Raw genomic sequence first — 15,380 nt, forward strand, 5'->3', positions numbered from 1 at the left:
TAAGGAAATCCTATTTGAAAAGAATTTCTAAGATCTTTACAATTACTTAAAGCATTGGGAGATGAGTATTTCTTGGACTTTGATTTTTTTCTTAAACAAATTAAAAATCTGAAAACTTGGGGATGAATCAACAATTCTACGATTTGGGCTCTGTTGATTACACAAAGAACATTCCTTACAAAACCAGTTTGGCTAAGAATTTTTTTGAGGTATGAGAAGGTGAAGAAGGCTTTGGGGGTTAATGAGTCGTTGGTTTTTTAGGAATGCAATGATTTGGTGGGGGATATTTTGCATGAAGATGTGATGAAGAGTGTGAAATACATGGTGAAATATTTGATGAAGAAGGACAACTCTTGTTGTACCAGAGGAAGTTTGATTTGAGAGATGGTGTGGTTTTCATTGAAGGCAGAGAAAGATATATGGTAAACATGAGAGATAGAGAGAGATAAAGCGTGAGAGATGGAAAATAAGATAAAGCAAAAATGAGAGAGATGTGTGAGCCATCATAGAGAGAGAAGACGTGAGCAGAGAGAATAAAAGGAGAGAGGAAATGAGGTAATAATTAAAAGGGTATTTTAGGAATATTAGCAGGTGGAAAGATAAGGTGGGTGGAAAAATAAGATTGTGTTTTTTAAAATTTATATGATGGGTGGAAAGATAAGGTGGGTGGAAAAATAAGACAGGTGGGTGGAAATAGCAACACTCAAATTATATTATATTAACTTTTTTTTAAAATAACTAGTTTCCAGGTTGAGATAGTTAATGTTGTGTGTCTTAGAAACCTCATACGCTTTTTCTTGCACTGCTACAAGGTTTTTTTTTTTTTTTTTCCCTAAACACCAAACCAAAACGACTTCACAAATCAATACAGATGTAAGACTCTTACTCAGTGTTAGTCCAACTAATTTACATCAAAATTGGTTTCTATTTCTTTAGTGTTATTTTCATTTTAAATTAAATTTGGAACTTTTACACTATGATCCCATGATGTAACAATTCTGGATTTGGACAGTTTATAGGAAAGACACGATGTAGCTTGAAACGGCACGCGTGACATGCGATGAAGAGAACGTGCCTCAAGCGACGATTTTTTTCAGTGAGTTCTCTCAACTACCATCTGTAACGACAACAACACCGCCAAAATTTGTTTTCAATGCTCTCCAACTAGAGAGCAAGCTGGAAGCAGTGGGAATGAAACGGATTCAAATTACAGAGCTAAATCTCATCTCGTCTGGAGATATGGAGATATCCTGGATCCACCACCGCTACCACCCCTCACCACAATGAGAGATAATTCCCAATCCCAACAGCTGCTCATGTGGTCCCATTCTATACATATATTTTCTACTCATTATTAAGAAAAGATGCTCGATTCAACTCACATCATAAAACATATCATAATAAGAAGCTTCAAGTCTTGTTGTAATTTTTCATTGAAAAAGCTCAGTCAATTTGTTACCTAAACTAAAACTTTGTTGCAATGTAGAATTTATAGTCTAATAATTCTTCCTACTTTAACGTGTCAAACAGCTGCATACGATACTTTTTGAAGGGCTATTTAATTACAAGATTATTATTACACGGTCCCTCAAAATTTTGACATGCAAAACACATGCAACATTTTGGATGAGAAAACAAATTGAGTTTGCTTAAGTGACACATTGCAGAAATTTTTTAAAATAGCAAATTGACTCAAATGAATCCTTTTTTTATTTTTTTATTTTTTTTATTTTTAGGACTTTTCTTATTGAGAGGAGCGATAGCATACTAAACTCACACACACTACACGGATGTTAGGACTCGAACTCAGGACATTACCTGAGGAAATAAATACTTTATACCACTACACTAATAGGTCATTTGCAAATGAATCCTTTATTATTTACATTAATTAAAAGCATCTTTTAGTATTTTAAATGTTTCATAATTTTATACCGTTTGCTATATATAAATAGCTCAAATTAGCCAGTACAATCTATTTGCATTAGCCAAAAATATCTTCTAATATTTTGAATGTTTCACATTTTTTTGCCGTTTGGCTTTACATATGTAGATAGATTAGTAAGCCATACAAATCCAATACAAGTGTGCGACATGCAAATAGCGTTTTTCAAGAGGTAACTGTAAGGTAAAGGCCTGCCACACATGGGTGTGCCCGCCCTTGCTCTACAGTTTCCCTAGAGATCCGTGCATTTTAATCCTACATCATTATCATCCAACTCTCCACTCTTTACTCCCTAAAAACCTCTCACAGAGTCACGTTTCTCTTTTGACTTCAATTATCCATAAATCCACTGTTCAATTGACAGAGGAGTACCAGCATCCATTAATGGCGGCCTTAGGGAGCTTCCTGAAGAAAAGATCCAGTTTGCTCTGCAATGAAGCCGTGAGAAAGAGACTCTTCTCAACCCAAGTGAGCCAACCCATCAATGGTTCTCCATCTTTTGCGATTTAAATATATACTCCATCTATGGGTTGTCAAGTCAATGTCATTTTTATTGATGTTGTAAAATAATTTGAGTATATTGCCATTTGGATACGAAACTACTTTTGTTGTAGCTAGATAAATGCAAATATTATAAATTAATTTGGTTGTAGCCATTTGAGAATCACGCTAAATATTTTTACTTGTGAATTTAAATGTGTCTTGAATTTTAGCCTCCAAAAATGTGATTATATGAACAATCAGCAATCTAACCCAAACAAGCACAATTATGTGTTTCCAAACGAGAAATCGACCCAGACGAGTTTCCAAACCAATCTCACGATCTGCTAATCACTCCAGAAAAAATATCTCAAAATGTACACGGACGCAAAATGGTCTCCTTCTATTAATCCTGTGGAATATGCCCAAAATTTCTCTACGCATATCAACCAACTGACACAATCTGCTAGGGTAAGTATGATGTTTTTTTTTCAAATCAATTGGGAAAGCTTTGTCCATGTCCACCGCATTGCTATTAGGATGTCTCCCTTTACAACCTTCTTTCTTTCTTTGTACTCTTTTTGTTTGTTTGATCTAATGAAATTTTCTCCCTTTAAAACCCTCTATTACTGTTTATACGCTCTCATTACATATTTAGGTATAAATATGCTAATTAATGTAATGAACGGAAGAGAATGGATGAGACAAAAGGTAACGACTATATGTCCAACAAAAGGAATATATATTCTTTTAGATGAGTTTTATAATATTTTGTTATTTATTTTCTTCTTGATCCACCAATGAGAAGATTGGAAAAAGTACTGATACGATGCATCCTAATACTTTTCTAGCCTTTTTAAAAAGTCTCAACTAGCAACTTAAACAAATCCGGTTGAAAAATTTGGACCAAAGGGATAAAAATGGGAGAAGCATTTTCTTTGTTTGGTTTGACAAATGAGTGGGAGGAATAGTGAAGGTTTGGGTAGGTTTTGAAGCAAATCTACCATTGAATATGGAGGGAGATGAAAGAAAAAGGCTACATGTCGTTTTTTTCTTTTTTTTTTTGACAATAAAATATTTACACATAAATTTGCACAACGGAGATATACACTCACAACAAAATTACGTCATTATATTAAGATTAGTCATAACTAAATTTCAAATTCATCACAAATATTCATCCTCACATCCATACTAGTCGAACATGAAATATCAACCATATGAAGACTATTATAACTAAATCAAATATTAATTCATTAACAAATTCTATAACTTTGAAAATAAAGATATAGGGTTTTGTTTTGTGTGGAAAGTTATTTTCACAACTAAGGACATAATTTCAATCCCCTGTCCTTTGGTCTACTTTCGACAAAACTAAAAGTATAATTTCAATATACTTAAAAATAATAATAATAATAAATAAAACCTTTCTAGCCACGCAGAACTTGAGTTAAGAAGAGGTCATTGATCTTCCTCCCATCCTTTCTACTTTGACGCTAGGAATGGTAACGGGTCGAGTAGGGGTCGGGTATGACAATACATCCCCATCCCCGCCCCCCTCCCCAAACCCATCCTCGTTTATTAGGTCTCGGGGAATCCCCGTCCCCGTCCCCGTCGGGAGACTATCCCCCATACCCGCCCCAAATTCCCGATTTTTTTTGCATAAAAAGATATTTATCATACATTTTAACATTTAAGTTTCATATTACATTATCATTCAACACATCCAAATTAACTATAAAGTTCAACTCAACTATTCAAAATCACATAAATATGAAATTCCATAGAAAATTAGGAAGAATTAGGAGAGAGAAGTTAACTTAGGGTTAAACATAAATATTATAATTATATATTTATTTATTTAAATATAAACATATATATTTTCGGGTCGGGTTCGGGGATGGGGACGCCAATACCATCCCCTCCCCATACTAGTCGAGAATTTTTCAAGTTCGGAGATCCCCGTACCTGATACCCATTTAGCCCCTAAATCTCCCCCCGTTAAGGTCTGGGACCCGACGGGACCCGCCCCTACGGAAATTTTTGCCATCCCTATTTGACGCACATATCCCCCTCCCCTATCCTACTTTTCCCTCTCTTATCCCCTCATCTCCTTCCCACCCACCTCCCCTCCCCTCCCTTCTTACCCGTCCATCCCCTCACCTTCCCTCTCCTTTATCTTTTTTTTTTGTTTTTGTTTTTTGTTTGTAGATCTATAGGGTTCATGCTTTTGATTTGCTTGGGGACGACGTGGTTGCCTTTGTTGGTTTTGTTGGGTCGTTTTGCAGATCTCGGGTTCCAGCTCTTGATTTCCTTCGTGTGTTTTAGTTTTAGTTTGTAATAAGTGCATCAACTATTTTTGAGTTTGTTGCATGTTCGTAGTCTCTACTTATAACTTTTTACTTGTGATAGTTTAAAGATTGCAGTGCGTCGTGGTCTATGTCTGACTTGTACAAGTTTGCGATTTATGGCTATGTGTGGAGGTATACTTGTGCACCTGATGTTGCTAGTGAAGTCCTCCATATTTGGATTAACCCTTTATAATTATTGCCTTTCCGTATTAGTAATAACCTTGTGTAGTTATCTGTATTCGTATTGACATTTGTAACTTACGACTTTTATAACTAAATTATAAATGCAATTTATATAAATATGACAATATGTTTATTTGAGGATGGTTTGAGTGAGTCAATATTAAAACACTAAGTTACCTGAGATCATTACACTAACTCACCGGCCGGATTGACTCAAATAACATTGTTTAATGAATTAGATAATTAACCAATAACAACATTGATTTTTGCCCTGTATGGAATTGTCGCATGCTTTTTGCGTCTTTTGTTTTAGGATTTTGCTTTCTCTCTCATCTTTGCGTCCTTAACGTGAGGAACTAACACATACTGATCCTTGGATTAGCTACACATAACATAATTAATTCATAACATACGCAATGCACGATGCATAAGATCAGTACACTTGGCAACTCCTACAAGGTTTCCAACACAATTTATTACCTCATGCTTATAGAGAGACAAATCAATCCGACACTTTGACTAAGAAATTACATGCTACTTTGGATACTTGTATCTGGTTTTTAGGAATTTTTCATCGGATATTTTATATATACTCTATTTTGATGTGTATGATTTAAATGTCCTCTAGGGGAATCTTTTTTTGGGTATACAAAATAATATAGTTTTAAATAAACTCAATTGGTACTAGTCTAGGGGAGTGGCAAATTCTAAGTACAAATCTTATATCTCATTTGGTTTGAATCTAAGTCTATGATTACTAATACATACAGACATGAAAAATTATGTACGCTTCATATTAAAATATTCGTAATTTAATACTAAAAAATTAGGAATTATGAGAGAATAGTTGATCTCATAATCGTTCAATATCTCCCCAATCAACGAATTTATGATGCACCATTTAAATATAATAACTTATTATTATACATACATGTACATCTCATCATATAACATTGTTAATTCCATGACGATGTATGTATTATAAGAGGTACTATACATGTATATTAAATTTTTGATTTTTTATATTAGCGATAATGAAGGAAAAATGTGATTCGCTCTCCCAGGTCAACATGCAAGTTCTTCGTCCAATGAGCGTAAAAAGAAAAGAAAAAAAAAAAAAAACTACTCTTTCCATGTGGAGTGTGACTACTGACAAAGTTTGATTACGTAAAAGTTACGCAGTTTACGTTATTATAATATATAGTTAATCGACAAATAATCCCCTATGGTCGATTTGCACAATAATTCCGTACATCTGGCAACTCCTACTTTGGATACTTTGTATTTGGTTTAGGAATTTTTCATCGGATATTTTACACATATGGAATTTGATGTGTATGGTTTAAAGATTCTTATGGGATATTTTACACTTCGGCTGCTTTCTTCATTCAAACAACGAAACCAACCTACAGCAACTTTGAAAGGGTAGTGGTTGGGATGGGTTAGGCAGAGTTAAAACTGGGATGTGGATGGAGGCGTGTGCGGGCAGGAATTTTGAATTTTAAGGACATTTAAGTATATTTAAATGAGTTTTTATGTATTATTGAGATTATATATATGATATAAATATCGATAATTACGAAAATTACAAAAGAAAGTTGGTGAATAAAATGAGAAAAAGTAGTTGGTAAGTAACCTTAAACATGTTTCGTTTTTTATTTTTATTTTTTTAATGAGCAAAAATTTAGGGGGAGATTGGTTACTCTCACCACCAGCATCATCAGGGTATATCCACAACTTCGACCCAGAAGGACTTAAGCGTGGTATCCACCTGTCATCTACCACCAATATGAATTTATGTAGGAAATTACAAATCGCGCACCAATGAGGACTGCTGACAGCGGGACTCGAATATTGATTGAGCTACACACAGTGCAGGGACCTTACCAACTGAACCAACCCTCATTGGTATGTTTCCTTGCTCTTAGATGTGCCTGTGTAATTTCTTTTTTTCTTTTTTTTCCTTCTTTAAATACAAAATACACACACCACACAAAATAGCATCTTAAGGCAAACAAAATAACATAATGCACTTGCTTGAGCAGTTGGGTTACCTTTGCACTTCCATCATCGGAGAGCCATATCTTTTTTGGCTTCTCAAATCTCCCGAGGCCAAAGGGTGCACACACCAGCAGCTGCATAAATATACATGTGGCTTTGGCTTTTCTTCCATTGAAATGGAAAACAGCAACGTATGGAATTTGAATTTGACCACTCGTCCCATCATCAGTTACATGGGGCAATGGCTACATGCAATAATGCAATTGATGGCTTTCTGTTCCTGTGGCCAAATTGGATGAGTATAAAAGATACATTTTGCTTCTTATTCTTTTGCTGTCTTCCATACAAAGTAAAAGGTGGGTTATCAATAAGACCTGAATTATAATAAGTACCAAATCAAACTTTATTAATAAATTTTGCATATTTTATGGGTAATTTTGTGTTTTCTCTTTATTATCATTGACGTGATGACAATATAGATCAAAGTTCAGACACCAGTAAAGTAATTCTCGATGGACAATCTTTGTGTTATATTGCATCATTCATTTAACTATGGTCCATTGCAAATTGACAAGTTAATTATATACTAATTTTGATTCAAGTTATTGGACGTTTCCTACAAGAGAATCAAGTTTGGCTCAAAGATCGAACCAAGTTGAAACTTATGAGCTTATATTTATAATGAGCCTCATGATACTCACGCAAACTCGTTTACATCAAAGAATCTTCAAAGATCCATTAAAAATGTGTAAATAAAGTCTAATTAAAGACTTTAGGGGCTTTCCCAATGTGGTTTAGCTTAATAGAAAAGAATATTAACTTGCAGATCAGTTATCTATGTTCGAATCCTTACGACACCTTAGTAATGTGTATGTGTGAGAAATCGTCATTCTATTTATAATTTAGACTATCGTTTGTATAAAAAATAAATAATAAAAAAAGGCTTCATGGGTGTTTTTTGGTAAAATAAAAGACTTTAGGGACTTACACTAATTAATTCTAATAAAGTTAAAATCAATCTCAACATTTGACCTACCCTTTAGCCTTTACTCTTTACCCTTTAAGCTCAATTAAAACCATAGTACTAATCATCGACATAGGAAACATCTAAATGACGATTTAGAAGAAGGGGCCCACCAAAGCAACTTACCACCACCCCTCACCACAATGAGAGATAATTCCCAATCCCAACAGCTGCTAATGTGGTCCCATTTACATATATTTGTCTACTCATGATTAAGAAAAGATGCTTCATTCAACTCCTCACATCATAAAACATATTATAATAATTAAGAAGGTTAAAGTCTTGTTGTAATTTTTCATTGATAAAGCTCAGTCAAATATTTGTTACCTAACCTTGCCAGGATACTTTTTGAAAGGCTATTTAATTACAAGACTATTATTACACGGTACTTTCAAAATCTTACATGCGAAACACATGCAACATTTTAAAGGAGAAAACAAATTGAGTTAGCTTAAGTGATACATTGCAGTAAAATTTTAATTGATTGAGGAAATTGACTCAAATTAATTAGTACAATCTAACATACCAAATAAATTTTTAATGTTTGCATTAATTAAAAATATCTTCTGATATTTTCAACGTTTCATGCCGATTGTTATATATATATATACAGTTCTGATCTCTTGGACTACAGGGGTCCAAGAGATTTGTAGTCACTCACCGTTGGATGTAAATTCAACGGTTCACTCACTCTTGCACTCCTTTTAAAAAAAAATTTTAAACCATTGGATTAATATCCAACGATGGGTGACCACAATCTCTTGGACTCCTGTGGTCCAAGAGATCGGGACTGTATATATATATATATATATATATATTTGAATGTTTCATGCGGTTGTTTATATATATATACATTCCTGATCTCTTGGATTACTGGGGTCCAAGAGATTTGTGGTCACTCATCATTGGATGTAAATTCAACGGTTCACTTATTATTGCACTCCTTTTAAGAAACTTTTTTGAACCATTGGATTAATATCCAACGGTGGGTGACCACAATATCTTGGACTCTTATGGTCCAAGAGATCGAGACTCTATATATATATATATAGATTAGCGAACCATACAAATGCAATACAAGTGTGCTACATGCATACAAATGCAATACAAGTGTGCTACATGCAAATAGCGTTTCTCAAGAGGTAACTGTAAGGTAAAGGCCCACCATACATGTGTGCGCCAGCCCCTGCTCTACACTTTCCCTATAGATCCGTGCATTACAATCCTATATCATCATCATCCAAGTCTCCACTCTACCTTACCAAAATCCTTATAAAAACAGTCTCTCACTCTTACTACCAGTCTCACAGAGTCACAATTTCTCTTTTGACTTCAATTATCCAAAATCCACTGTTCAGTTGACAGAGGAGTACCAGCTTCGAATAGCATCCATTAATGGCGGCCTTGAGGAGCTTTCTGAAGAAAAGATCCACTTTGCTCTGCAATGAAGCCGTGAGAAAGAGACTCTTCTCAACCCAAGTGAGCCAACCCATCATTGATTCTCCATCTTTTGCTCAGAGGGTCAGAAACCTTCCTAAGGATCTTCCTGGAACCCACGTCAAAACAGAAGTCTCCCAAGTAATTATTAATCCTCTCTCTCTCTCTCACTGAAGAATTTTCATTTTGTTGGTTTGAATGTGAGCTTCTTTTCTTCTATGATGCATGCTAGTTTTTTTATGTTCTCTTTTCTTCCTATAAATTCATAGACTATAGTTTCACATGTTAAAATTTTTCTTATATTTTCTATGTTTTAGATAACCCTTTTGAGATCTCTGCATCTTTTTTCTTTTTTCTTTTTATTTTTTCTGGGGAACTTGTGTTTGCAGTTCAAGTTGTAGACAGTCTTCTGCCACTCACTCTGTGTGGGTCACGTGGTAGTGGAACTGTCCACTACTTGTGTCGTTTTGGCAAAAAATAAAAAAGAAGACGCGTCGTTATAGTTTCAATTCGTCATGGTTATATGGGGTTTTATTTATTTATTGCCAAATTAAATATAATCAAATATAAGTTGTGTTTTTTTTTTTTTATAGATCCGTGTGCATGTTTAAATTGTACCACATGCTGAATTTATAAACTTATCAGGATTTTTTGTGTGGCAATTTATAAATCTATCAAAACATACACATGTCCCCTGTCTCTGGTTGGTTTATTATTACTGATCCCATATGAAATTCATTGTATTGATCTTAATCATGAACTATCAAGGAGATTTGACTAGATATTTATCTGTTTAACTGATTACTGAATTGGGTTTTGATTTAATTAATTGGGCTTCAATATATAGAAAATCCATTAATTTAGGCAATAATCAGTGAAGAAAAGGAAATCACAGAAGAGGTGATTTATGGTGTTACATATCAAATATTATATCAGGTATATATATATATATATATATATATATATGCCTTTTCAATGATAAAATCTGTTTGCCATATTTCAGCTCATTGGTAGAACTCCCATTGTCTATCTCAACAAAGTCACTGAAGGATGTGGAGCTTATATAGCTGTCAAGCAAGAGATGTTTCAACCCACCTCTAGCATCAAAGACAGGTACATTTGTTGCTTCACCGCTATTTTAGAATTCGTAAATTCGCAAGCTGTTTTAGTTTACAAACGCTGTTTTGTTTTAGTTTACGTCAACCGTTTGATATGGATCAAATGAAAAGTTGGTTGTTTAATTTCGGTACAGACCAGCACTTTCAATGATCAACGATGCAGAAAAGAAAGGCTTGATAACTCCTGGCAAGGTTAGCTGAAGAGTTCTGTTTTATGCTCTTTTTTTTTTGGCAGTTAATCAGATAGGATTGTTTTTAAACTCTGCACTACAGCTTCAGATTTCCCTAATTAATAATATTGTGTAAATGCATCAGACAGTACTGGTGGAGCCAACATCAGGAAATATGGGAATCAGCATGGCTTTTATGGCAGCCATGAGAGGGTATAAAATGGTTCTCACTATGCCGTCTTACACAAGCTTGGAGAGAAGGGTGTGTATGAGAGCCTTTGGAGCTGAATTAATTCTCACTGATCCAGCCAGGGGGATGGGAGGAACTGTTAAGAAGGCTTATGATCTTCTGGAATCCACACCAAATGCTCATATGCTCCAACAGTTCTCAAATCCTGCCAATACTCGGGTACCGAATATGATCCATATTTTCTAGTCTTGGATTCAAGCTGTATTGAATTTGCTCACACTTAACTTGATCAAATATCACACCAGTTTTATCACACCAGATAATCGTTATGCTATATATGCGGTGGATATATGACTGACCTCAAAATGGTTTTAAAAAAACAGGTGCATTTCGAAACTACAGGCCCTGAGATATGGGAGGATACCGATGGGCAAGTTGACATCTTCATAATGGGAATTGGTAGCGGAGGCACAGTCTCTGGGGTTGGGCAGTATCTCAAATCCAAAAATCCCAATGTTCAGGTGATAATATTTAAGTTATCTCACCAGTATATTCATGCATTTTGTGATGTGTTTTTATTTCCTTGGCTAATGTTGATTCTCTTGCTATCATGGTAGATATATGGAGTGGAGCCTGCTGAAAGTAATGTGCTAAACGGTGGCAAACCAGGTAGAATATTGCTTAACATCTGGTTCTCAGTGGTTTTTCTTGTGTCAAATTCTTTCTTTTCTAAATGCGTTGTTTAGTTGCTACTGTGGCAGGAATTTTTCATAACAGTTTGGAACCTTACTGTTACTTAGAGTTAGTATGGTGGTTCCGAAGTATTTTTGTCCATCATTGTATTTTTGGAAGTTTATATATCCTCTGCAAGATTCATTGTCCTGTTAGCTTACAAAGTTGTCCATGGTAATAGGTCCTCATTTGATCACTGGCAACGGGGTTGGATTCAAACCAGATATTTTGGACTTGGATGTGATGGATAGAGTTATTGAGGTAATTACCAAATATGATGAATTTTTGTTATGAAGAACAGAACTTGCTGAAAAAAGATGGAAAATTATAGTGTTTATTTTCGGAGTTGTGGTTTTTATTGATCTTGATTTTTTATGTTCAACACTCATTTTACAGGTTAAAAGTGATGATGCAGTAAAAATGGCAAGACGATTGGCATTGGAAGAGGGACTTATGGTAATTAATTATTCGATTACCAAAACCACAGATTTCACCACTCATTATTTTGAGCATCAGTTCGACTTTTAAGCACCCAAAACTTCGTGGTCCACCTTGGCACTTGGTAACAACATACTGAAACATATTTTTCACTCCTGGTTCATGTAGGTAGGAATATCATCCGGAGCCAACACGGTGGCAGCAATTGAGCTTGCTAAAAAGCCAGAAAACAAAGGCAAACTTATTGTGGTAAGAGCCAGTTATCCTTCAGTTTTCTCTGCATATAGGATCAAGTTTTTAATTGTTTGTTCAATCTGTACACGTTTTGAGTTTTTGGCATGTGTTGTGAACTGTGAAACATCTTGGCTCTTCATAATTCTTTTGCTTGTTTGTTGGATTTTTAGACCGTTCACCCAAGTTTCGGGGAGCGATACTTGTCATCTGTCCTGTTTGAAGAGCTGAGGAAGGAAGCTGAAAACATGCAACCGGTCTCAGTCGACTAAGGCCTTAGAAGTACTCCAAGGCTCTCCATGTGTGAATTATGAAACCAGTTGTATCAATGTACTCAGTTGATGTCGATTGCAGCAGACATAAGCTCATATTCGTCAGAGATTATAATTTGTGCTTAGAACATTGTCTGCAATAAGGCATTTGTGTTGTAGAAGGCTTGTGATTGAGGCATTTTACCCTTTTTGAGTGTCTTACTTAAGTTATGTTCGTGTAACTCATCTTGATTGTGCAAAGCATATATGCACACAGAATCACAGATATTACATAAACCCACAATCCTTCCCAGATAGCCTTGCCCTACAAATTCTCTACTTGGGTAATTGTTCAGGGAATTTACGTACGATGACGACGGTGCCTTAGTGCTATGTTTGGTAGGAGGGAAAAAGGGGGAAGGAAAAAGTTGAGGGAAAGAGAGCTTGTCATTTGTGTCTTCATGATTTATACTTATGATCTCTCCCTTTGCCATCCTTCTTCTCCATGGCTCTAAGCCATTACCATAATTTAATCTCCAGCTCTTACCCAACTTTATGCAGTTCACACCATTTATCTTCTATGTCATATGTGGATTGTGGAAGGAACAAATTGAGATTAAGTTCCATTAAAAGCTTCACATTCTTTGTATTAAGATCAGTAAGCAAGATCTGTTTTTTTTTTTTGGATGAATCAGTAAGCATGATCTTTAATCTAACAAATACTTGTTATGATTTTAAATCTAAAATAAAAATTGAAACCAACTTATTCTTTGATCAAGGCAGACTACACTATTGCTTTCACATAACGAATATGTAACGCCTATCACATTTTTACACCACGTTTTGTGTACCATTTTTCTGTTCGACATCAACTTTTCTTTCTTTTATTTTTTTTTAAATTAATTGCATTAATAGATATTAGTTTATATGTTTGTCGTTTTATATGAAGTATTTGTGTTTAGAAATTTTTTTTAAGAGGATAATTTTGAGTTATTTGGAAATTTCATGATAATGACCTCTTGATTTATATAGAAGATAAAATATAAGTATCCTACTAAAATAATACCTTTCGATATTTCATTGTTTATTATTTATTTTTAAATCTAATACGTAACCTTAAATGTCAGCTAGCTATGTGGAAGTGGCAGTGACACTATCTAGGGAAATGATTAATCCCTGAAAGAGAGAGAGGAGAAATAATATAAAATTTGTAATAATCCAACAACATATCAACATCCGACCTTAGCTCAGTTGGTAGAGCGGAGGACTGTAGTTGCAAATAACAGATATCCTTAGGTCGCTGGTTCGAATCCGGCAGGTCGGATATTTTTTTTTTAATCTTTACAAAGTTGGACTTTAGATATTAAATTACGACATCGTTTTGGGATCTGTAACTTTATAAGTTTTTTTTTTTTTTTTTGGGTCAAGTTGTAACTTTATATGTAGGTTCACGTTTGGTATTTATCAAATTTTATAGATCCTGGACAAACAAACAAAAAAACACTATTTTACTCTACTTTGTTTTTATAAAATAAAAAAAATATTAAAAATGACCCACTAGTGTAGTAGTGGTTTGGAGTAATTGTTTTCTCAGGTAATGTCATGGGTTCGAGTCCTATCATCTGTATAGTGTGTGTAAATTTAGTATATTATCGTCCATTCCAATACAAAAAATTCTAAAAAAATTTACTCAACTTTGTTAAATCATCAATGTAAAAGAATCTGTCTATTCGCACCTAACTTGTATCCAATTTGCCTTGGCAAAGATTTTTTACACTTTAAAGCTTTATCTTTACTTTTCTTCAAAACAAAATCTAAAGTAGTCATTGCTAAGTTTCTCAAGTTTCCAATGTGGGATATTTTTACCTTCACATTCTCATATGCCCCCACACTTGTGGCTAATTTCAAGATTAACACGTCGCCAACACATATTGGGTGACGTGGAGCACGTGTGGCCATTAGGCTTTCACACATAGGCTAACCCGCTTTGATACCATAAAGAAAATTGAGGTTCCAGTGTGAGACATTTTTACATTAACATTCTCAAACGCTACAAAAGATAATATCTAAGAACATCTATAATGAGCTTCCTAAACCACCTCCTTAAACAAATTTTGGGGAGAAATTGAAAAAATACAACTCCAACCATGCTCCCTATCTACCTCATAATATAGGGAGATGTCTAGAAGCTCTTAAATATGAGGAGAGAGAAAAGACCCCTAGTGACTACCTATAATTTAATGATGCTTTGTTTTATGCATAGTTTACACTTTTAATTAATATTTTTTTAATATTTTATTTATTTATAGAGATAGACAAATCATATTGAATTAAAAATAATTATAGTATTCATGACTTCCATATGATTAGAGTTCAAATTTTATACAGAGTTCCTAAAATAACTTTTGTGCATTTTTAGCTAAATTTTAACTAAAAAAATAAGAAGCATGATTGTAAGCTCTAACAAAATAAGTTAGAAAATTTTAAATAAAACCCATTTTTTCCCTCCAATTTACAGATTTAGTCACACAATTAATGACTCCCAATATTTTATCTTTAAAGTCTAATAAGTAAAAAAAATATGGCACAATTAATGCTTAATTGTAACATATATTTGGTCTTTAACCCACACACTTCACATAAATTTACTTTTAAACCTTCTCAATGTGATTGTGATCCATCTCCATTAGCTAAGAACTTTTAATGAAGGTTCCTTCTCTTTTTTTCCCTCAGGGCGTTTGCAAATAACTAAACCAAATTGGAAATTGCCATTTGCCATGTTCTATTAGACGCGTGGCATAGCGAAAAAGTTTGTCAGGCTCAGAAATA

General features: G+C 34.3%; 1 protein-coding gene and 1 non-coding gene across 2 annotated transcripts; both read left to right on the plus strand.

Annotated features, from left to right (window-relative positions):
- Nucleotides 9,164-12,868, plus strand: LOC18786519 (L-3-cyanoalanine synthase 1, mitochondrial). Its single transcript, XM_007218083.2, has 10 exons — nt 9,164-9,562; nt 10,425-10,534; nt 10,674-10,731; nt 10,855-11,118; nt 11,283-11,420; nt 11,517-11,568; nt 11,813-11,892; nt 12,028-12,087; nt 12,238-12,318; nt 12,474-12,868. Exons 1-10 carry the CDS (start codon nt 9,380-9,382, stop codon nt 12,570-12,572), a joined length of 1,125 nt encoding a protein of 374 aa, XP_007218145.1. The 5' UTR covers nt 9,164-9,379; the 3' UTR covers nt 12,573-12,868.
- TRNAY-GUA lies at nt 13,788-13,875 on the plus strand. Its single transcript is given in 2 exon segments — nt 13,788-13,824; nt 13,840-13,875. It is a non-coding gene; the product is annotated as a tRNA-Tyr (tRNA).

The sequence above is a fragment of the Prunus persica genome, chromosome G2 (assembly GCF_000346465.2).
Source record: "Prunus persica cultivar Lovell chromosome G2, Prunus_persica_NCBIv2, whole genome shotgun sequence".
Classification (NCBI taxonomy): Eukaryota; Viridiplantae; Streptophyta; class Magnoliopsida; order Rosales; family Rosaceae; genus Prunus; species Prunus persica.